Source organism: Gavia stellata, chromosome 24 (genome assembly GCF_030936135.1).
Source record: "Gavia stellata isolate bGavSte3 chromosome 24, bGavSte3.hap2, whole genome shotgun sequence".
Taxonomy (NCBI): domain Eukaryota; kingdom Metazoa; phylum Chordata; class Aves; order Gaviiformes; family Gaviidae; genus Gavia; species Gavia stellata.
This window is the reverse complement of record NC_082617.1, coordinates 1846847-1870911: the sequence shown is the minus strand read 5'-3', so window position 1 is coordinate 1870911 and position 24065 is coordinate 1846847. Positions and strand designations below refer to the sequence as shown.

The following is a 24065-nucleotide window of genomic DNA, read 5'->3' as shown; positions in this document are numbered from 1 at the left end:
TGATAATTTTTGGGAGAAATTTCCTAGATTTTTTTTTATAACTGCATCTGCCTCCTTCTCGGTAGAGAAGCTGTGTTGGAGGTGACCTGTGTTGTTTCGGCTGATTTTTTTTTCTTGCTGCCTTCAGGAATGGTTTCTTTTTGGAAAATGGGGCATTTTCTTAGTTTCTTGAGCTTTCCCTGTGGTGCTCAGCATGGGCTGGAGAATTTCAGGGAGCATTTGATCTCCTGGCAGTTTGCAAGCGCAAAGGGTTGAGGCAGCTCTTGTTCAAGACGTGCTGCCTCGCAGGGGCAAGCTCCCTTTCTGCTTTGCTCTGAAAGCCGAGATGCAGGCACGGAAAACCCCGTGTAAAGGGTTCTGCAAAGAATCAGAAACGTAGGTAAGAAATTTACTCACTACGTTGTATCGAGGAAGAAATGAAAAGGTTGCGTTCCTTCCCCTTCGCCTCCCCGAAACGCACAAATAAAATAAAAAAGAAACTCAACAAAAAAAGTTATGTTGTCGAGCTGAAAGGCTCCTTTGTGAGCTGTTGTGCAGCCCTGCAGGATCGCGGCTCCTTCCTCCTGCAGAGCTGCTGGAGTTCAGCCGGAGCAGAAAGGCTGCACATTCCTGGTGCCGATGGAAGGCTCTGTCCCAGCGATCGGCGCTGACAAACGTTACCGCTTCGCCTACATGCAACCCAGGCCTTAAAAATGTGTTGCTTACAGTACTTTTGGTTTAGCTGTGTGGGGTTTTTCAAGTCATTAAAAGGTTTGGATTCCCTTCAGGAATTAGTCAGCGAGAAAGTTTTGTTTTGTACAGTTGGGTTGTATTTGAGCAACACGAGCAGCAAAACATCTGCATGTTTTGAGTCAGGAAAATTATTTCACTTTTAGATAACTCAAAAAAAATGGCTGAAATTACTTTATTAGACTTTCAAAAAGTAAATTTGAAAACCTCTGGGCTGAGGCCAAGCAAGGACGATTTTTACCCAAAGGAGAATTCTTCAGAAAGCAAATGAAAGAAAATAGCAAGACTCAAGTTTAACCCTCGCAGGATATATCGCTCTGTTCTAATAATTGGTGGAAGTTCTCTGCTTCCAGATAAGCTTTTCTGGGCTGAACGATGATTTTGCTCAAGTTGTTTTTCCTTATTATTTATTTACATTATTTAGTTGCTGCATTGCCTCCCTGTGAACCGATCAGCTCTCCATTACCTTCCCACATGGGTGTGCCAACCAAGGGGCTGATTTACCATCCTCAGAATAGGGGTGAATGCACTAAAGTAAGATTGTTTTCTTCAGGCGAAGTTTCTAGTTTAACCAATTGTTAAAAAACTTCTCAAAGCTTTTAAAGTTTTGTATTAATACTTTCCAAGAATGGGTTCTGCTCGATTCCAAAAATACGAAAAGGAAGATGACTCGTTCAAACTGTGAATATGGAAAAACGTGTTTTTCCAAAGTGCACATTTTTGGAGTCTGAGTTGGAGCAGTTCTGTGACTGAAATGATTTTGAGGTGAGAAGTTGAAAATTAATAGTGAAATACCCATTCCTGAAGAGAGATGGTGTTTCTGAGCTGAAGAAAGTTGTGTTTCATTTGTATGATTATCTGCTACTGAAAAATCATAGGATTTTGGGGGGTCCTTTCCCCTCTGTGCTGCATCCCAAGCATTCATTTTTTACTCTGTGCATTTCCCAGTCTGCAGCTGATTTTTATGGGAGATGCAGAAAGTTACATGAGACACAGGAGTTAACTTAGAATCACAGAATCATAGAATCATAGAATTGTTTAGGTTGGAAAAGACCTTGAAGATCATCAAGTCCAACCTTAAACCTAACACTGCCAAGTCCACCACTAAACCATGTCCCTAAGTGCCTCATCCACACATACCTCCAGGGATGGTGACTCCACCACCTCCCTGGGCAGCCTCTTCCAATGCCTGACAACCCTTTCAGTGAAGAAATTTTTCGCAATATCCAATCTAAACCTCCCTGGGCACAACTTGAGGCCATTTCCTCTTGTCCTGTTACTCGTCACTTGGGAGAAGAGACCAACTCCCACCTCCCCACAACCCCCTTTCAGGCAGTTGCAGAGAGCGATGAGGTCTCCCCTCAGCCTCCTCTTCTCCAGACTGAACACCCCCAGCTCCCTCAGCCGCTCCTCATCAGACTTGTGCTCCAGACCCCTCACCAGCTCCGTCGCCCTTCTCTGGACACGCTCCAGCACCTCAATGTCCTTCTTGTAGTGAGGGGCCCAAAACTGAACACAGCATTCGAGGTGCAGCCTCACCAGCACCGAGTACAGGGGCACAATCACCTCCCTGCTCCTGCTGCCCACACCATTTCTGATACAGGCCAGGATGCCGTTGGCCTTCTTGGCCACCCGGGCACACTGCTGGCTCATCTTCAGCCGGCTGTGACCAGCACCCCCAGGTCCTTTTCTGCGGGGCAGGTTTCCAGCCACTCGTCCCCAAGCCTGTAGCGTTGCATGGGGTTGTTGTGACCCAAGTGCAGGACTCGGTTGAACCTCATACAGTTGGCCTCGGCCCATCGATCCAGCCTGTCCAGATCCCTCTGCAGAGCCTTCTGACCCTCCAGCAGATCAGGACACCCACCCAACTTGGGGTCATCTGCGAACTTGCTGAGGGTGCACTCAATCCCCTTGTCCATATCATTGATGAAGGTATTAAACAGAACCGGCCCCAATACTGAGCCCTGGGGAACAGCAGTTGTGGAACTTGCTTATTTTCCATCTTTCCTGCTGACTTCCCTACTCTTACTTGCTTTTGCAACTTTCTCAGAAATTGGTCTTTTGTTTTAAAGCTGTAATTACTTGGTCTCAGCCCAAAGGTGATTTAGAGTGGGCTGTTCGGGGATTTTTAGTTGTTTTTTTTTTTTTTTTAATTCATTACGACTTTAGTCTGTCTTATGACTAAGAGTAATAACATTTCGTAACAGTTCAGAAATGGCTGCTCCTTAAACCTTTATGTGTTGCTTGATTCTTGTTAAGTTTGACTAAAGTACTTTTTAAAGCTATTTAAATGACAAAAATGGCCTGGTGCATGGATAGTACATATCTTTTATGGTTTATTTATGCCGTTGTCTGTGAATGCCAGGACAGTATTTTGCAGAACTCCATTGTGCCACAGCTAGCTTTTTCCTTGAGTGATAGGTGGTAATTCAAAGAAGTAGCAGCTGTGGAAAAATACAAGGGTTTGACTGTCGAGGTTTTGCATATGATGCTTGAGGGTTTCTCATCTGGCCCCTCAGTTTATGAAGTTGTGCCAAATTAATATTGTTGCCTAGAAAAGTGATCTAATCAGGCAGGTTAATCAAGTAGAAATGTACAAATTCAAAAACCCACAATCATTTGTTTTTATTATTTTTAAGAAATAAGGAAAATAAATGCAAACAGTGTTCATTACTTAAGGTTGCAAATTTTAAATTCAAAAATGCTGTGACATTCCGCAGCTGTGGTTTTCAGAGCAATGCGAGTGTGATTCCAAGAGACATACGGAATATTTTGAAACGTAGTTATGTTATTAGATAATGTGACATACAGTATATGCAATTTAGGATGAATATGAAACACTTCGAAATGGCTTGGAAATCCTAATCATTTATGATCCTTGACTTGTAACGTTGGGTTTTGTTTTCCAGCTCGCAGCTTTGCCCGTTGCATTCATTTAGGGCTTGAACGTGATCCTTGCTGTGTGCTTCTTGCGGTCTCACGTGTTACAGTGGAGGGAGCTTTTTCTCCCATCTTTTCACATGTGCCTTCATTAAGACCAGGATAGAGTAGCCCCGGGGGGGATTCTGGTGGCCCATCTCTTGTAGAGGCTTTGCCATCGGTGTCGGCGAAGGGGAAGCATGGCAGTGGAGCAGGCTGTGCTGTCTCCCATGGAAGGCTGAGCTGGGTGCAGTGTTCACTGTTTGCTTTCCTGGGTTGACAGCACTTGCCCAGGAATTAAGCGCATGAGCGATTTCAACAAACCTTCAGTAGAAATTACAAAACTCGTTGTCATGAGCTCCATTAATGACAGTGGGACCTTTAGGGTGTGTCAGTCCAGTCTGTGCACACTTCAGCCAGGGCTGCTCTGCCTGGAGACACAACACAAGCCGGCCTGAGGCGAGAGGAGGGGTGGTGGCTGGGGCTTTCCCTGGGCAGAGCTGCAGGGGGAAAGCAGGGTGGCCGAGCCACGCTGGTGGGCAGTCTCGCACACCCTGCGCCTCACCAAAGCCGCCTTGGGGCTCCCTGAAGCTCCTCAGAGTAGGCTCCCTCTGTGCAGGGCCGGGGTAGGGCTGTCCCTTCTAGCCATCCCATTTTGAAACCAGGCCCCTGCAACAACTCAGAAAACGAGAGCCCCAGTTTTGGGGGCTCTTCCTAAGGACAGCAGGCAGCTGCGTTAACAAACAGCCCTTGAGGTGGCTGGTTCGGCCCCGCAGCCCACCCCTGGTAAGGGCCACCGGCCTTTCACAGCCCGCAGTGTCAGCAGCCGCCGTCCCGCCGAGGGAGCCCGCGCCTTTCACAGAGGCAGCCGCTCCGGAGAGGTGCTCTCGGCTGGGCGTCGCGGGCCGCGATGGCGGGGTGCCGCGGCGGAGAAGAGCTGCGGCCGGAGGAGAGTGAGCGAGCGAGGCGCCGGGGACGGCCGAGGCGCAGCCCCGCGCTGTGGGGCGTGGGGCAGAGTCGGCCGTCAGATCTAAGTGCAGCTCTTTCTCTTTGCAGACACTGAAGCTGCCTCAGGTGAAGGAGCCTCACAAGGCAGTAAGTACTCACGGCGCTGTGGGTGCGTAAGGGGGGACCGGGGCCTGGCGTGTGCGAGCACCGCGGTGCGCAGGGCCCTTTTGCGGGCGCTCTCCCCTCGGGGGCACGGCCAGCCTCGCTGACCGCAGCTCCCCGGCACCCCTTGCCCCCTCGGGGGCTGGTGCGGCCGCAGCGCCGGGGGATGTGGCGGGGCGGCGCCCGGTGCGGGGAGCGGGGGCGGCGGGCGGTTTGAGGAGGCGGGGCAGGAGGCCGAGGGGCCGGCGGGGCCTTTCCCCGCAGGCCGGGGCTGCGGCGCGGCGGCGCGGCCGGCAGAGGGCGGCCCGCGCCGCGGAGATGGCGGCGGCGGCGGCGGCGGCGGTGGGCGGGAGCCGCCGGGACAGAGCTGGCGGGGCGGCCGCCTCACGGCACGGCCTCCGCGGGGAGAGGGGCGGCAGCGGAGCCCGCTGCAGGCGTTTGTCGTCGTCCTCCCGTTGTGAGGGGAGCGCGGTACCCGCCGCTGGGCGGGCTCGGCCGTGGCGCCTCCGGGAGCTGGGCGGTGTGAGGAGACGGGGGGGCGGCCATGAGCAGAGCTCCTGCCGCCTTCCTGCCTCAGCCCTGCCTCAGCCCTGCCTCAGCCCCCCCAGGGGAGACGCTGGGTGCTGCCAGCCTCTCTAGTGTGATCAAGGCTTGTAGGATTTATAAACCTTCAGCCTAAAATTTGGGGGTGGGGGGTGGTGTCCCTGGCCTGAGGAAGGACGTTGATGAACCGGAGCGGGTTCAGCACAGGCCCCTGGGCTGCCGAGGTGAGGAGGGGCTGAGGCAGCGGGGCCTGTGCACCAGGGGAAGAGGTGGCATCAGGGGACCTGGTGGCAGCCTGACGGCCCCGGTGAGGGAGTGATCGGGAAGATGGAGCCAGGCAGTTCACAGTAGTGGGAGAATGACAGATAATGGGCATCAAGTGGAAAGAAGAGAGGTTGAGGGTGTGTTGAAGGTAAAGCTTTTCCCCGTGCTGCGGAGCAGGTTGTCCAGAAAGGTTGTGTCTCATGCATCCTTGGAGGTTTACAAGACCAGCCTGGATAAAGTCACGAGTAACCAGGTCTGAGCTCAGAGCAGACCTTGCTTTGAGCAGGAGGTCAGACCAGAGACCTCCTGAGGTCTCTGCCGACCTGGATTTTGCTATGATCATGTTAGGCGAGAACCACAGGTTCCACTGGAAAGGTAAGTTACCAGCCATGGTAGTTACAGAGGGCAGCTTAGAAGCACCAAACTTACCCTGGGTGGGTATAAAAATATTAGATAAATAGTAAAGAAAAATAATTAAAAAGTTCAGCCATGCCATCTTTTTTGAACTGCTGTTTCTTCAGGCCCGTTCTGTGAGAGGTGAAGAGTTGGGTTAGCATGGGGGAGTCTTGGCTTTCTGTCTGCAGAAGGAAGCAGGACGGACTTCACTGCAGGCGGGGGATGAAGATCCTCAGTTCTGAGCTGAAATGTCTCAGTGGAAACCAGCCATCACACAGTGTATACCCACTCCTGGTGCCCTCTGGAGCGGAGATGGGCTCTGCAGCTGGGCCCTTTCTCTTTTCCGTTGACCCAGTGACATGTGGTGTCCAGGTCTACGCAGGGGATGGAGACTCCTTCGCAGGCTCCTGCTCCCTCCTCTGTTGTCTCTTTTTCAGAAGGTGCTCTGCTGCCTGTTGGTGTTTTACTTATCCCGAGTTTTTCCAGGCGCATCTCCTGGACCCATTGCTCTGAGTTTTGGCACGGGGCTCTGCTGTGTTCTGGGCTAGGCTGTGTGCATCCTGGGCTTGTTACTTGGGTATTGGACACGGTATCCTTTTTGCCAGACCTTGGGAGCCACCTTGTGCAAAGAGAAGTTTTTTTCTGTAAGTAAGTCAGCTTTTCCCCTTCTTACATGTCATGGGAATTTTTTTGGCTGAGAAAGACAGGGCAGAGTGAGGTATGGAGAGTAAGAGAGGAAAAACGTGTGGGTAAACCCCATGACGTTTGAGCCATAGAATGATTTCTGTGGATATAACTGCCACTTCTGTGGTGTCTGGATTTCAGGGAGCTGGGGAGAATGGAAAGTCATAGGCAGAAGTCATCTCTGGGAGAACACCAAACAAGCAGCTGCCGTCTGCACCAGGCTTCAGAGGAGCTGCCGTGGTAGCAATTGAGGTGGAGCAGGGAGCAGTAAGAGAGGCAGGCACTGCTTCCATCTTCATGCAGGGCTGTACTATTCTGGCCCCCTCCCCAGTGCAGGAAATACTGAACCCCCTTTGTACCTGCCACACACATTGTTATCCGAAAATAGTCTCATCTAGCTGAAAGAGCTGGAGGCAAGACCAAGTCACCAGAGCAGGGAAGCGGTGAGTGGTGGGCTAGGGGATGGGGAAGGAAGGTCCGCTGCAGCCATCCACCCCGGTGGAAGAACAGGCCGTGCGTGTCACCTGTCTTACAGAGTGAATGTGAAACTGCTCGGCCTGTGCTGCTGTTCCTAAGTGCAGATGGTTGTAATTTCCTGACAAAGTCATCTTCCCCTCCTTGCCGCTGCAGTGAAGTAGTTCAGCTGTCTTCTTTCCTCCCTGTGCCTTCCCCTCTGGGGCTGGATTAAATCCCTGGCCTACCCCGGTTGCCTCTGCATGGCTCTTCTCCTTTTTCCACTCAATGGCTCTCTTGTTTCCTTGTCAGTCTGTTTGGTCTTCATATATTTTAGGAATTTTTTATTTATCTTTCCTTTCCTGCTATTTTTGTTTTGCCTGCTGCTCCAGTGCTATTCCTCTGCGACCCGATTTGGCTGTTTACACCCTTTCTATTACAGATGTCTGTATTGTTCAAATCTTCCTTTGCTATTTCTGTCTCATTGGGAACCTCTAGATTCATGGGCTCTGCAGGCATGGTTTGCTGCCTTCTTCCAAAATTTCTCAGTATTTAAGGGATATAGGAAGATCTTGTTTTCTCTCATGTGCTTCTCTCTGGGGCGTAGATTGCATCCATCCTAAACTGGTGTGGATGAGGAACTCCCTTGACCAGCAGTGGGTCCTTGGCATTCGTTCAAATAGCTAGAACTACAGGTTTTTAAAAGCTGTTCAAGTTTTCTCCATGGTGACTTTTTGGAGGCAGCTGTTACTCATGGCCACATCAGGCACCTGAAAAGTTTTGGTGAAGGCAATTTTGTGTGTCAAGTGCAGAGACATCTTGGCTGCTGCCTCTGCAAGGCCTGGAGAAAGGGCACCTTGGCTTGGTCCCAGGAGTAATCGAGCTTTGGTGGCAGTTAGCTGTGTTGTGCTCCCTAGACTGACCCTGAGAGCAATGAGTCGTGTTTGTTCTTGGGAGGCAAAGTCTGCATCTTGCCATACTGGGTCTGAGAGTGAGTCGTGCTTGGCCTGTTGGGAGGATAAGTTACTGATGTGGTGGGTGAAGCTGTGTTGTAACGTGCCCCTGCCTTCAGGTCTGAAGGACTGTGGTAAGAAGGGGCTGCTGCCGGAAGGGCTGTCCTGGCCTTTTTTCCCCTGGGAAGAAGGGAGCCACGGGGCAAGCTGGGATGCAACTGAGGCCAGTTGTTTGTTTGCTGCCTGTTTAAAGAGGAGGCAGTGGTGTTTAGACTTTCCAGCTGGGAAGGCACTTTGAAGACTCCCTTGAGGAAAAGCTGTTGGACTTAGTTGGTTATTTCCAGCCTTTGGGGTTTTCAGTCTATAGATTGTGTCTCTGGGACTCCTTTTTCTTTCTTTTTTTTTTTTTTGACCCATTCTTGAAGGGACACAGATCTGTGGTATTGAGGAGAGGATGTGCTCATGGGGACATGGTTACATGGCTTTGGGAGCTACTTTTCTAGCCTTGGCTCAGGGTCCGAGGCTGGAATTCCCACATGTAGAGAGAAGAAAACAATGCAACCCACAGTGCTAATGTGTTAATAAAAAGGCTTGTTCTAACTGCTACCAACTTCGACTGGCAGGGAGGAGGAAGGGAGGAGAGAAGTTTTGAAAAAAACCTTTCTATTTGGTATTTTTTCCTAGGCAGGGGTGGCCAGTTTGACATCTAGGTCACTGACTGTTGCTATAGAAGAGTCTGGCAGTCTTTTCTGAGATGCTTGTATGCCTCTGTGGTTTGCTCCAGACTTCTGGAAGTTTTCAGGAGCAAGGTGTTTGGGCTAGATCTACGCCATCATTCTCCATGGAAATTCCAGTCATGTTTAGGGGAGTTACAAACTTTGTAAAAACAGTCTCCCTCCTGCTGCTCACATACCATGGGAAATTCTTGGCAACTTGACAGATAGCTAAATAAAACCACTGGCAAGTAGGGGTCCACAAACGCTGCACCAGCAGGGACAGGGACAGTGTGCCAGAGACACGGCTGTGGGAAGCATCACCTCTGACGTGAACAGGTCTTTGCACTGTGCTGGGTCATGAAGCAGGTTGAGTTCCATGCACATGTCACAGTTTGGGGACGATAGTTTTAAGAGCTAGGCTGGCACCAGTGTTGGATCAGCAGTCCTACCTGTGGCATTGCCTCCACCTGGGAGCTGCAGTTGGCTTAGGAAGACAACCCAGGATGGTCTCCTTGCTGACAGCTTGTTTCTGGGCTCATCCCCAGGAGGTAGAGAGGAGTATGAGCTTCCACCAGCACAGCCCTGGTCTCCAGAGCGTGGTAGTCTTCGCTGTTTCCAGATCTGTAACTGTGCTACAGTTTATGAATTGTAATATTCAGGCTACTGGATTTTGGTATTATTCTTTTCAGTAGGAAAGAGGAACTTACGTACAAGAACATCTCCAAAATAACCATAACTGGCTTGCAGAGCTCAAAGTTAGACCGTGAATTTTATGGTTGTCCATGAAACCTTAATTCATCTGGGAGTGTGTAAGCACCTAAGCTTTTGTTTACATGCTTGCTACTGTTTTTTCTAACAGTGTCTCTGCCTCTTTGGACCGGCCTAGGACAGAATTAAGGTTGCTCTGGTAACTGTTAATAAGGCACTTGCCTAATTACGGCTTACCAATGGCCTTTTAATACCTGTTTTCAAAATACCTAATGTTAATAAGTACAGCAAATAGTGTTACTAGTCCCTAGTCCTTCCAAGCCTTTTGCCTAGATGAACCTCGGATCACTTTACCAGAGGAGTTTGGTATTCTGCAGGCAGGTGGGGAAGCAGCAGAGAAAGTACTTGCCAGAGGCAACCAGCGGGCAAGTGGCAAAGGAAGAGAGCGCAAGTCTCTGGGCTTGTAGCCCAGTCCCTGTCTGCTGGGCACAGCCTTACGCTGTTGGATTGCATTTCTGTGCTGTGTGAAAGAAAGTAGAAAACAAATGCACAGAGAAATGGGGGGAGGGGGGAGAAGAATTGTTAAAAGCTAAAGGTTTCTTAAAGTATAGCTGGTGTATTAACTGCACGTATGCCTGGTTAGCTGTTTGAGGCTTAGTAAGTGTTCCTCTTCTCAGGGGAGAAAGTCCTGAGCCTGATGGAGCAATGCTCATTAAGATTGTGGGGAAGAGTCTTGCTATTCCTGGAATCTTTAAATAAAATGCTGTTAAAAGTGGGAAGAATCAGGAAGAGGTGATTTTGGGAGCCTTGAATTCATCTCCAGTGTGGCAGTCAGGTTGGCTGAGTTCAGGGGAGCTTGCTGGTGGCGTGGTTTGGTCTGTTCTCTTGCTTTGGTAACAACTTTTTTGAGGACTGTGACAAGCAAGATGTAGTTTAAAAGCTGGTAGTGGTCACAGGCAGTACTAGCCATGAGTGTGAGGTTTGCTCTGTTAGACTGTTTTAGCATGCCACCAGCCAGTTATTCTGTGGTGTGCAGGAAGACAACATGAAAAAGCAGTTCCACTAAAACAACCCACTTCAAATTCTCTGCTTGCTTTCATTCCTGGCGGTGTTGCCGTTTGTTACTATGGCAATTCCATGACATTTGCTGGAGATTGGAAGACCACTAATAGTTGTTTTCTGGTGGATCCCGTTCTTTCTGTCTCCATCTCCTGTTTTTCTGTACATGCAATTCTGTTTAAGAGGCAAAGTTGGATTTTGTGCTGTTTCTCAAAAGCAGATCCCTGTGCACATGCTGCCAGCAGGTTACTCCTACACAGCTCCTCGGTGTACTCCCCCACTTGGGAGATGCCTGAGAGCACAGCGTATAAATCCTGTCTGTGAGCCCCGAACATACTTTGCCTGGCAGTGCCTGACAGCATCCATCACTCGTGCCTTAAATTCTAGCATAAATGGGAGCACCTTTCCTAGCACATTTAAGCTTGCTGTGGCCAGCCCTGTAGGTTGAAAACTCCGGGGCCAGATCCCACAAAATCCCAAGACTGATCCCAAGTAACACAACTTGGTTTTCCTTTGTGTCTGTTAGTCTTTCTGTTGTGTTGGAGCCCCTTTTTCCTGTTTGCAAATAATTCTTTAAAATTAGTGTTACCATCTCAGAGGTGATAATATTTACCAGGAATTTCAGACTGTCCTGTTGTGTTATCAGGTTGCAGGAGGGGCAAAAAGTGGTCTTTGGATGTTGTGTGATGATGTTATGTCACCTCCACACAACCCACTGAGTGGCTCTTTCTAGACTGTCGTGGTGTGAAGTTTTTCTGGGGTGGGTGGGAAGTTCTGGCACTACAGAGAGAGTGTCCTGCCTGAACCTCTCCTGGAAGGAGGCAGGAGTCTTTCCATGTTGCCCTTTGAAGCGGACAGAGAGGTGACTGTATTTACTGGAAAAAAATGCATTTACCAGAGCCCTTAATGGTCCTGTGTCTGACTGTTGCGGAGAAAGGTATATGGGAACTGGCAGAACCAAGGACCAGCAGCAGCCCCTGTGTGCCTGAGGCAAGGCTGAGGACAGCAGCAATACAGATGGGAGAGGAGCTACGTCCAAGCCGTGGCCAGCGGGGCTGGTGAGAGACACTGGCTGATCTGAAGGAGTGTCATATCCTCACCCAGGCTGGAGCCCTGCCTGAGCAGGAGCACCCTGTGGAGCAGGAGTTGGTGGCAGTGGGCAGAGCACAGCCGCAGCAGGAGCAGCCGCAGAGCCGAGCTGCGGAGCAGTAGCTCCCATGCACTGCACAGCAGCAACCTGTAGCCTTCCTCTTGTCTCCCACAGAGGAGGTGGGTTTCAGCTGTGCTTTCCTGAGGGAGGAAAGGCCACTCCTCTGTGAGTCAGGGAAATGTGGCATGTGCTGGGGTCAGTAATGGGTCTTACTGGAGGAGCTGCTTGAGTTAGGGACCCTGCTGTGAGAAGTGTTGGAAGGGCTGTGCAAGAGAGACGGTCATAGCCTGCTGCAAGGCACTGAGTTAACTGGCATTCATCAGACTGTATGTGAGGGCAGCAACCATCTGTTCATTAGGAGTAGCTGCTGATTGCTCCTGAAACTAGAGTTCATGACTCTGAGCTAGCATTTGAATGGATTTCTCCTTCTAGTCATCTCAAGAGGACTCCTTCTCCTTGCACGAAGGCAGGGTAAAAATGACTAGATGAAATCGGTGATTGTCACTGACAAAAATTTGCAAGCTCACATTGATAGCTGTGAGCTTGCAAGAATTTTAGAAGTAGATTTGGGCTCCAGAAAGTTTCATTGCTTCACAGATAGAATGTCCTCAAGGTTGTTTTTCTGATGTGTTCTTCCAACATCTGCTGTGCAGGCAGTTCCTCAACCTCTCAGTCGTGAGGCCTTTCCCAGTGCTTTCCCTGCTAGCCCCAGGTGGGATGTTGTGCCAGTGGGCAATCAAGTCCTCTTTGCTGCAATTAAACTGAAGTCTTGCCCTTCCCTTTCAATCACCAGACTCAATCACTCTTCCCAGTTTATAGCAACTTTTTAATGTATTATGCGTTGCTTTCCATGTTGAAGTGAGTTGTGTTGTTGCATTGGGGGTACAAAATTTGTGTAATCAAAGGTTTACACAGATACTAGTATCCTGTAGAGAGAAAAACACAGATGTGTCTTCCAGGGAAGACAGGGTGCAGCTGGTGAAACAGAGAGTCCTTGAGCTCCTTTGATACAGTCCAGGCTTTAGCATCCTCTCCAGCCCAAAACTGGCCCTCAAAAAGAGACTGAGAAATGGATGGACTACACTCTCCTCTTGAGTGACAGACTGCTGTAGTACAGACCAAAATCATACTGCAAACTACAATTATAAAATGAGAAGCATTTCAACTCCAAGGCTACCAGTTCTACCAGGGCAATCTAGGGAAGGAAAAGCCAGTCAGCAAGTTTTCCTTGTGCTGTGTCACACAAGAGCAAATACCAGGGAAGGCAGGGATGCACAGTGTCTGCTGCAGTCTCAGAGTTAAAAATAACTGCTTTTAAGGATAGATACCCTTATAATACAAGAGGTACCAAAATGATCTTCAGAGGAGGTACTCCAGTCCCAGCTATGTACCTGATGAAGCAGGCAGGACAAGCCAGTATCTCTCAGTTTTTGTGTTACCGGCTGATTGCCATCACTATCCCTGGTTCAGAGTTTGACTCCAAGCTTGGGCTTTGCCATAGCCTGGAGGGTGGCACGTGGCTCTGGTACAGCAGAGCTGGCTGCCGGGGACGTTGCCAACCTGTTCACTCAGCTCTCTCATGCAGAAGCTCCCACATTGTGGCACAGTTTTTAGTGGGTGCCTTATGATGTCTGAATCATTTCTCTTTGCCAGATCTTCAGTGCCCCTTATCAAGTGCCTAGATGTAGCGAAGCATTTATGCCTCAGTGCAAGGTATGGTTTAGTTTGTGATTATATCCCAACTCCTGGTAGCTGTCTGTAATTCTCATCAGATTGGTGATGGGTCAGGAGGCACATCTTTTGAAAATCAAATATAACTGTGCTGTCGTCTGTGAGCTTTATTTTCTCCTTCCCTGTTAATAGTAATATCATACTTGCTTATTTTATGCTAGATTGTACTTGGATGCTGGGCTGAGATAGGACATTCGGTGGTAGGGGGGGCACTAACTTTCATCTGGGTCTGAGGATGCTGTAGGCTGCAAACAATGTTTTTTTTCCATTTTCCTAGCCAAATGTGTTCAAACCCACCACCTGTGTACAGGACAGCATCCGTGAGGAGCGTGTGTCTCCACTGCATGACATTATTTAGTTACAAGAAGGAAAAAAGAAAATGGCAAATTTTTTTCCAAAATGGAATACATAGTAAATATTTCACAACCCCATAAATAAAAAATGATTGGCCTGATCTTTTAAAAACATATTTCCCTTTGGGGTCTGACTAAGCATGAGAAAGTTCAGCCTAAGAGGGAATTTGTTTGAAAAAGCAGTGAAAGGTTAGAAGCAAGGATGTGGGCTGGAATATACCTTGCAAACGTTAACTGTGGAGGCATAGTGCTAATGCCTTGCATGTGCAAAAACGTTTTGAGGGTTGTGAATTTCAACCATGACATTAATATATTCAGAATTAAGGTTTTCTTTCCCAGACCTTACACATACAGGATATGGTGATTTTAATGTTCTGACTAGTGATGGAAAGGTATGTAGGTAGTTTGCTGGTGTTAATGTAAGGTTAAGGAAGAACCTTTAGCATCTCCATTTCTCGATTAATTTTAAATATTCAAATTTCAAACCTTAATGTTTCCTTAAAGTAAATTTGAGCTTTTGATTTCCTTTTACTTTTTGGGGGGTAACAGAGCAAAAAATGGAAAGTTCCACTGTTGTGCTTGGTAAAACTTACTAATGCCTTACACAATTAAAAGCCTGATGTAAATGATGTGTGTGTGTGCGTGCACACCCACGTACACATGCCAGAGCGAACAGTTAGTCATTTACAACTTTGTGATTAATTTTTCCAATGTTCTTATTTAATAATTCTCCCACTCCTTGGGGAGAGGTATAAAATTAGATTTTATTTTTCTAATGTGTTCGCATTTTAAGTAGGTAAGGTCTTTTTAGATTCCCATTTGTCTAACAAGTAGATGAATATGTTCATCTTCAAATTTAAATGACCAATGGGCTGAGACCAAGAATGATAAATTTCAGTGCAGGAGGAGAACATTAAGAAAATGATAAGGAACTTAGTTCTGGGATCTACAGTGTGAAGAAATTTTGACCTTAAGGCCTGAGATATGTTCCTCCAGTGCTGTAGTCGTTGCCTTTCAGAAACGCATCTTTCTCTGCAACTCTGGTGCTGGGGTCATTCATTCTCTCCTGGAACAAGACTTTTTTGGCAAGGTGCAGTGCTGTCCATTGCATCTTAACACAGGTTACTCCTGTCTTGCTCTTACATTCTCCTTCTCTGAGTACATTGCAGGACTGGAATGGGGGAGTTTGTCACTGCAATTTCTCAGGTTTTCTGTAACAAGGGGGATCCATTTCTCTTTGCCTTTCTCTGCTGCTGTTTGCTAGTTCTGACCCAGTGCCTTCACATTACAGCACCAACGTCTTTTCTGAGACTGGGTGGAGTAGGTAACAGCTCCTGGACCTGTTTTCTAATAGCGTAAATTTGAAGTTGCTCTCCTGACATAACTGTTATGCTAAGGGTTCTTTTTGGATGTTCTGACTTTGGGTATCCTATTGCGGGTGTCTTGCCTTATAACCCACGTAAGGTGTGCTCAGGAGCATGATACACATGCAGTCATGCTGGAGGTTTTGATGTTCATGCAAGTCCTGCAGTTCCAAAGCTCTGGAGAGGACAAGTTGGTCTGTACGTAGTTTTATCTAAGGTTTTAGAAAAGGAGCCTTTACAGTTTTCTATAAATCTGTGATCTTCAGATGATCTTTTACAGAAAATTGCTAATATACCCATAAAATTTAAATTTCTGCCCCTTTCCCAGATACTGACCAAAAAGACCATGTTTATAGAAATCTGGATGTTAATACTTTGCCACAAATCTCTTACAGAGTTCCTAGGCAGCAAAATTGATGGAGAAATATATTTATTCTAATAAAAAAGGATAAGAATTTTAGTAATCCCAGACTGTTTCGATCATCCATCAGTTTGTCGTGAAAATGCCAGGAGATCTTTACTGAAGCTAGAAATACATCCGTCCACTGTTCGTTAAGAACGGATACACTTTCCATCTCCAACACGGTTTGAAATTTAGCAAGAGAAAAGGTGTACAAATAGCAATGTCATTAATTATTCCAAAGTCTTTCAGCCTGAACCTTTGTCTGCTGAGCTGCGTGTTGGCATTTCAACAACAATAAACCTGAACAGCACACAAAAACCCAAAACGCTATTTTTTTTATTTCTTGAAAACTCTATCCCAATCATTTGTAAGCCAAGAAAATGATCAAGAAGATGCAGCAGTCTGTACTGTTAAGTAATCCAGCTTCCCTCAACACAATTCTCAATATTTTCACTTCTAAGGATCTTTATAACCAGGAAAGGCAGAGCAATACAAGGATTACCTTCTTAAGATCTCTTCCTTTCAACCCAAGCAAAAAGGTTAGGGTTCTTGTTTGTCTTGGCTGATTGTAGAGGGGAGGGTTCTGCGTCCTTCCTAGTTTATTTTAGTTTTATTTTGTTCTTTATCAAGGTTTATGGAACCAGGATCTCTTCTTCAGTGCTGCTCAGTCATTTAACTGTCACTTTTCCCTTCCACTTTGGAAACTAGGCAGTGATACTCCCTGTGAATTCCCATCTGGAAATCACAGTAAGAACAAAATTTCTAGTCAAGGACAAATGAGTAGGAAAAAGTTAAGATGGGGGTTTGCTTTTCCTTTATGAAACTCTCAGTGCTACATCATTTAATCTAAACAGTTGTGAAGTAGATAAGTAGTGTGTGTTCCCAGCCAAACCATTTTGATTCCAAAAGGAGGTTAAAATAAAATGGCCTTTATTGTGTGTTTTGCATAACTCCACAATGTAGGCTGAATTGAGTTTTTCACTTAAGACGGAGATTTAGCATCCTTATTGATATAAAAGATAAATCTTATTGCATCAACAAGTTAAGTATGTACAAGTGCACCTATTTTTTTTAATTATGAAAGGTTGAGGCTGTTCATTGTCAAATTGGTGGTAGTAGCACATTAACATGCTCTTTTCAACATTCTTTATCTTACACTTAGTTACAATTTGAATAAAAAAGAATCCAACACTGCCCTGAAGTGACACCAGAATGAAGAAGTATGAAACTAGATCTGCTGTCGTTAATTATATTCTCTGGTGCGTCTGAATTTTGTCATGGAGTCTGAGTATCCTGGTTCATAATGCTGATTTGGGGGATAATTGTAAAACACCAGAATATTTTGGCTTTAAATTGCTGATATCTGCTGTTTGGATTCAACTTTTTAACATACTTTTAACTGTGGGAGAAGGAAATTCATTGATCTGTAACATCTTGAGAACGCTTGGGAAGTCTTTTCTCTCTCACCATCCAGTGAATAGTACCCAAAACACCTTTCCCCAAAATGTTAAAAAAAAAATTTCCGTACGTGACTATCAAGACTATTATGAACAAGGGGGCTGTCTTTCAGAGATTAATTCAGGATATTCCCCTCTGTATGGAATTTCCTGCTAGTCTGGCATCAGTTTTCCAAACCTGGAGGGATTACATACAGCCCTGGATGGTCTGCATTTAAATCTCCATCATGCTGATACATTCAACTAACATGTGGTTTGGATAAAGTATCACAGAATTCATAGAATTCACTGGCCACCTACTTGAAAGCAGCTTTAAAAACTGCTGTAAGGTGAAGTCAGTCCTGTAGCTACTGAATGCATCTGCAACAGCTCTTCTTAGGAGCTGGGACTAAGCTCTGAAATGCTTCAGCAAGAAACTGAGCACAAGCCTGTGGCTCCATGCCCTCTCACCTGTCAGTTAGCCCCTTGCCAACTTGAAGGTGAGCTAACATCTTGCACCATTTTTTGGTAATTTCAAGGGATTTGGCCCTGCCGTGTGAGGGTTTGGGATTACCTCTTTCTTGGCTTGGTAGTTTGCAGCCTGAGGACCCCCCTTTGCTAATCTTGGGAAGCACCATGTTAGGTTAAGCCAGTGTGTGCCCACATGTCTCCTGTGCTCCTGACAAAGGCCAAATGTTTGTGGGAAGGAAGTAAATGATCATGAAATGAGTGATCTTGGAATAGTTTGCCCACAGGGAAAGCTTTTTTCTAACTCCCACTTAGGAGCTGGCTTGTGCCTTTGTGTGTGAGGGTTTCTGTCCTTTCCAAATTTCTGGATTTTATTATTATTTAATCCTTACTAATGTAGCTCTGGATTCTTTAATCCTCTTAAGGGGTTGCTGCTGACTTTGGGCTCAGTCCTGCTCCCTTTTCAAGGAATTTTGCCATTGGACACCTTTAAGTTGAGCTCTGATGTAGATTGTAACTGATTTTACTGGCCACTCTCTACTTGGCTGTAAAGTGCAGGTGTAAAGCTTGTAACTTCTATGCAAGACCACAGTTTGAAGGAGGAGTAGATGGAGGTCTACAGGCAGTAAGCTCTATGTCTGCAGACTTGCATTTTACCTCTCCCCACTGCCTGTCCAGCATCTAGAAGGAAGCCCCTAACAATGCCAAAGGGTTAGGTTAAAGGAATTGTCCGTGAACCTGCATGGGGAATATCCTGCTAGCTTAGGAAGCCATAAATGTGTTCCTTTCCCTCCAGGTGCCCCTCTGGCTGCTGAAAGGGAGAAGAAGCCTCTCTCCAGAGCTGTGTTTGTGCTGCCCTGGGTGGAAGCCACAGAAGCAAGTGAGGGTTCCAGATGTTTTTTTTTCTCCCTGCTCTGTTGTAAGGAAGCAGTAGCTGCACTTCGGGTCTTCTTCTGGGGAGGCTGCTCAGGTCGTCTGTGCGCTGGACACAGCTTGGAAGGGTGTTTCCCAGTGGCAAGCATACAGCACATACCTCTGAAAATGCCAGCCTTTCCTGTTTCTTTGCATCAGGTGGTTTAGTCGTGGTGGCTTTGGCTCTTACTGAGTTGCTCATGGTTCCTTTCGGTGAGACAGACATTCCAGGAAAGATGGTGCTTTTTTCAGGTACTGCTACACGGCCATTCACCAGCTCCAGCCCTCTGTGTTTATCACCAGCAGGACTCCTTAGTAAGGACTCCAGGCATCTCATGGACTGTCCCGCAATCCACTGTCTGTGGCTGGAGGGACGATGCTGATACTTCGTTGTCACATAAGCCTCACCTGGAAAGCCTGTTTTGGGGGAAGAAACATCACAACCTCAAATAGAGAGATGACAGATAGATGTATTGCAGTAGGCTTAACTGTAAGAAATCCAGCGCCCCTCCCCTTTCAGAGATGCTGCTGGACTTTATGAACTGTTTGGGAAACCTTGTTTCCCAAAGTGAGCCAGGAACATTAAATTCCTCGAGTTTGGTGCTTCCTTTGCCATTCTTAAACTTTCCAGTGTAAAGGTGCCACCCTGACCATGGAGCAGGACAAGTAGTGCTGTCCAGACTGCCCTCTCTTCTTTTTTAATTTTGCTGCTTTTTTGTTGACTGGGACCTGGAACACTGCTGGGTTTGGGGAATAATTCAGCAGACTGTTGCAGTCTATTTACATTCAACAGTATTGCCCGTCCACATTTGGAGGTAGTCCCTACTAGACAGCTATTTCTGTAGTGCTCTGTAAGAGTAGGATCACTTAGGATTCAAGAGTATCTTCAAAGTGTCTAGTTGCCATAAGAGCTCCTCTATTAAGTAGCTTTTGTGGCTTCTTCCATTTGAAAGGTCAGTATGAATTCTGGGTCAGGTGAAAATTGTTCTTCACCTTGGAGAAGTCTTTAAGGAGCTCCCGCAGCCTGCTGTGTGGAGACCCCATCATTCTGGACCCTTAACAGGATGTGCTGTCATCATTGCAGGGATGTCATCTGGATGATGTATGTAACTGTTTCCAATTCGGGTTTCTGTGATGCTGTGCAGAGCTCTTTGAGCCCAGTGGAAACTAGTTTGTACACAGTTTTTGTGGTCTCGGATTCCTGCACTTACGAGGGCGTGTTACGTGATCTGTATTTTTAGCTTGTGATATAGAAGTCCTGACCTTTTAACAAATTTCTCATTGCTATCGTTGCCTTCCTGGGTTTCTAGAGCAAAATCCACTGAGGCCCTGGGCCAAGTGCCTTAGGGAAAGAAGCATCTTCTTCTGTCTGCCAGTGTTGGGCATGTGTTCTCTGCCCTCCCTCTTTACTGCCAAAATGAAATATGTGCTTTCTTCTCTGCTGAATAATTGAAGCAAAACAACAAAAAAAGTCTGAAAATATTTAATGCAACATCTGGGAAGAAAGATGACCTGGCTGATCATCCCTAGGGCAGGGTATTTCAGCAGCTACGAGTCGTTACCGAAGACAGACCGCACGACAGGAGCCAGCTGGCAGCAGCCCCTGGAGACAGGCAGCACATTCCCTGTCTTTTACTGGAGGTGCGCTTGCAAGCAGAGTGTTCAAAATGCTTTCAGATCCCATGGAGTTATTTGTTAGGGTACTTGAAAAACCTGCCTGTTTGCCATCTCGGTGTGTCAGTCTTTCGTATCTGAGGAACTGCTTTGTGACATGGCTGTTGCTTCCCTTTTTTTCTAGTAAGGTGTGATGCTGTATTTTGGTGAGTGTATTTCATGAGATTAAATGTGGGTTGACTAAGTACATAAGGCCGTTACTCCTTAGACCTCCTTCTGGAATCTCTACTCCCCTTGGAAAGACTCATGAGCATGAAGGAGGAGTGATATTTGCTGCACTTTGGTCTTCAGCTGGATGTCTTTTCTGCATTTTGAAACTCTAGGTTTGCAGCAGTGTAATATGGTGATTGCTCAGCTTGCAGTGAGGATGTGTTCTGCAGGACTGTTGCCTGAATACCAATAAGGGACAGCACCGAACCTCTGTGCTAGTGGGCTAATTAGTATCTTTCCCTGTATTTTTCCTTAAGTCCTAATAGTGCCTGTTGGTATTTTTTTTTTTGGTGGAGCTGCACTGTGTTACTGTCTACCTGGTGATAGGAGAGGCTTGAATCTGAGCAGACTTGCTTAAGTAGCATTAGTTTGGCTGTGTCTCGTACCATCTCTTCAGAGCTTTCAGTATGGGCTTGCAGACACACCTGAGCACTCCAAGTCCCTTGTAGCTCTTCCCATTGAAACCTATGTTGCTACATATATTGGGTATGGTGCCCCAGCTGGAATCTACCTTGGTGTAGTAGTTATAACCCAGAGCAGGAAAAGTAGTAGCATACAGGCTAATTCGGCTCAGTGAGTTTCTTGCTAATAAAGCTGTCACTGCTGGGAACAGCACTGGAAGCATTCGACAGCTGTCAGCAAAGACAGCTTTATTGGGTAAGAAGTCTGGCACTTGGATGCAGCCCTGGAATAGTGACCGTTACTCAGAGAGGGTAAAGCTTAGCTACACATTGGTAGTCTCCTGATACTGTCTGAAATCTCTGTAAACCTCGTCATCTCCGAGTCTTCGCACTGTTTGCTGGGTGTTACCTCCTTTAAAGAGTTGAAGAAGAGATTAGTACCAATACCAGCTGGAACAAATTCTTACTTCTCATAATGACTTGTTTCAGTATAATCTCTGGAGATCATTCTTCCTTTGGGAAAACAGTCCCCTAACAAAACAAGCAAAACCCTATTCTCTTGGGGTGTGCTGTAACACTTTCTATTGTGTTTTCGTTTTCCTCACACTGCCGAGGGAAGGAAGTGGTCATACCCAGCGTGTGCTACTCAAGTCCCAGCCGTTGACAGTGAGATCCCCACAGTTCCTAAGTTACAGAGACTACAATTAGCCATGCCTGTTAAGAGTCTGTGAGATGGTGTGCCTAGCATTTAGTTTCATTCTGTTCTAACAAGTGTCCTTATTTATTGAGCACTTTTCTTCCAAAGCAAAGCCATAATAATTTTCTTCCTCCAAATGGAGGTATTGAAAGTGTTTGGTATTTGGTACTCCTTTGAAGGATTAGTTGTCAGTTCATCTACCGCATGGCTCATTACACTTCGAAAAGGAGGTTGGTTTCTTGTCTTTGGGATGCCCAGCGATGTAGGACCGATTACTGATGACACGTTATGAATTTTCTCTGCTAATAATTGACTGTATTTTTTTTTTGCAACAAGATGTACAGATATTCACTAGCAATCATTAGATTCTCTTTGTTGTCAAAAAGGTTCCAGGGTAGACTGAGACCCTCAGCGCTGTTGTATGACCACAGGAGACTGCATAAGATTATATAATGAAACATAGTTAAATGTGACCCACCAGTGCTTTTATCACTTGAATGTTCTCAAAGTCATGTTTTGCTTCTCTCCTGCTCTTCCTTAAGCAGTGCACTGTCTGAAGCAGTGAATCCTTTTTGTCTCGGCATATAAGCGTGGGCTCTGTCTCACTTGTTCAGCCTAGACTTTTTAAAACCCCTTAAATCTAGCTTAGCATTGCTGTGCTCTGATTAAGATACAAACATTTTTTGGTAGCAGAAGTAAAGTTCCAGTGCCCAGCTGTTTAACACCTTTTATATTTGGCATTTTTCTCTTATAGATCACCATAGCTTCTACTTTCATTCTGCCAAGCAGAATAAAGGGGTGGAAAGTGATTCTTCATTTAGTGTTGAAGCCCCATGTGCTGATGGACTGCAGTAGTGAATCCAAGTGAGCAATTAGACTGTACCAATGCATACTAGCTTAAAATATTTATTTGTTTTAAAAATAAAATTATCGAGAAGTAAAATAAAAGCTTAGTTCATGTGCATACTCTGGTGTGTTTGAACGCAGTGTGGAAGAGGTAAAAACAAGGCTTTAACTTTTCTGATTGTATGGACAACTGAGCTGCTGCAGGGGAGCTTACTGAATGACAGCTCATCTGTGGAGCCATGGTAGCTGATGTGTACACTCCTAACTTCCTCCTGCTGTGAAGTAAAGCACATTAGTTTCAAGATCCTTTGTGGTTACACAAGCTGATGTGTTTTACTTTGTTTGCAACGGGCTAGTAGCATGCAAGCCATTGGCTGCTGCAAGTTGCAGCGAGGTGACTACTTATGGATATCAGTCTGTACCCTGAGGTGTATGTCAGATACCAGAAGATGGAAAAAACACACCAAGCTGACAAGTGAAATATTCCTCTTGCACTGATGTGATAGCTGAGCCAAAGACATTTGTTGTCCCCAGTCAGACCAAAATGAATTCATAAGCATCTTGAGCTTTTTTTCATGTCTTGTCTTTCCCACACAGCTGTGGTGAAGGGGGTCTCTTGTTGCTGGGATGAAGGGAGGGGGTCTAGGGTACAAACGCATATGAAAGCAGGCTCCATCAGTCCTCCTGTTCATTGAGCACCTTACTGTCTTGTGTGTTTTGGATTGTTGGTTCTCTTTGGTTTTGTTTGTTACAACGTTCCCATAGGGGATCTTGGATGCAGTTAGGAATCAGTTAGCAGCAGCAGTGAGAACCAAGTGTGGTATGAGCATGTAGGCACATCCAGTCCGTGTTGTAGTTGGCGTATTAAGACTTTGACTTCTAACAGCTCATACTTTGGCTCAGTGTTCAGTTCTGCCGGCTAGTCCCCATCGTGACCGGTACATGCCTACTGTAGCCTTGAACTTCCAAAGATTTCAGCAGGGCCTGCTGCTCTGCGTCTTCATTGCTGTGCGGTCTTACGGAGGCTGTACTGGAGAGCAGAGCTGCCTGAATGGGAAATAACAAATCAGAGTATGCCCCAAGCCATATAGCGTGAGGCACGCAGGGGACATTGTGAAGCAGTGATTGTCTGCATGCCTTAGAGATTTGACAGAGCATGTGGGATGAATGTAACTGCATGGGGATGTCTGATTGAGCAGCGTCGTCTGGAGTGCTTGCCTTTTACCTCAAAGTTTCTAAAGTGGCCTGTTTTCTTCTTCCTACAGACAATTTTAGGTACACGTGTGACATTTGTGGGAAAAAATATAAATATTATAGCTGCTTCCAAGAGCACAGAGACCTACATGCCGTGGATGGTGAGTACTGCTTTGACACTTAGACACCCAAATTAGGATGAGAAGTCTTTGCTGTGTTACTCTGGGGAAGGAAAAATGTGGTTCTGCAGGACTGTGCAGCCCACAATGTACAGGGCATTGCACAGCATGGCTCGCTCGCCTTTGTCAGTGGAGACACAGTCCACAGGTGCTGCAGCAAGAAGTTTGCTGCGCTTGATTCTCTTTGCATGCATCAAAATAACACCCTCTGGTGGGACCTGTAGTCCTTGCACTCCTCCTGTCTGTATTAAGGTTCATGGTTAGCATAGATGTGCTAGAGCTGAGTCCCTCAAGGTGGATTGTCAGTCTGGCTACTCGCTGGGCAAGAGTTGGTTGCCTTTTGGTTTCTGACTTCACAGGATTGTTCCCAACATGCTCCTCTGTGAGAAACCACATTTCAGAGTTGACAAATGTTGTTTCGTTCTTGTTTGTCACTGTGGTAGTGAACTAATGCAGTTGTCAGTGGACCTTACAGGCCAATTTTTCTTCTGTGAATGTAGATGTGGCCTAGGC

At 46.5% G+C, this 24065-nt stretch overlaps 1 protein-coding gene across 1 annotated transcript in view; it reads left to right on the top strand.

The window, feature by feature from the left end:
• ZNF618 (zinc finger protein 618) overlaps positions 1-24065 on the top strand; it is an 89914-nt gene that overhangs the window by 28557 nt on the left and 37292 nt on the right. Inside the window, exons 6-8 of the mRNA XM_059829028.1 lie at positions 4705-4743; positions 18236-18319; positions 23445-23534. Of these exons, the coding sequence (XP_059685011.1) occupies positions 4705-4743; positions 18236-18319; positions 23445-23534 (213 nt within the window). The remainder of the gene's footprint in view (positions 1-4704; positions 4744-18235; positions 18320-23444; positions 23535-24065) is intronic.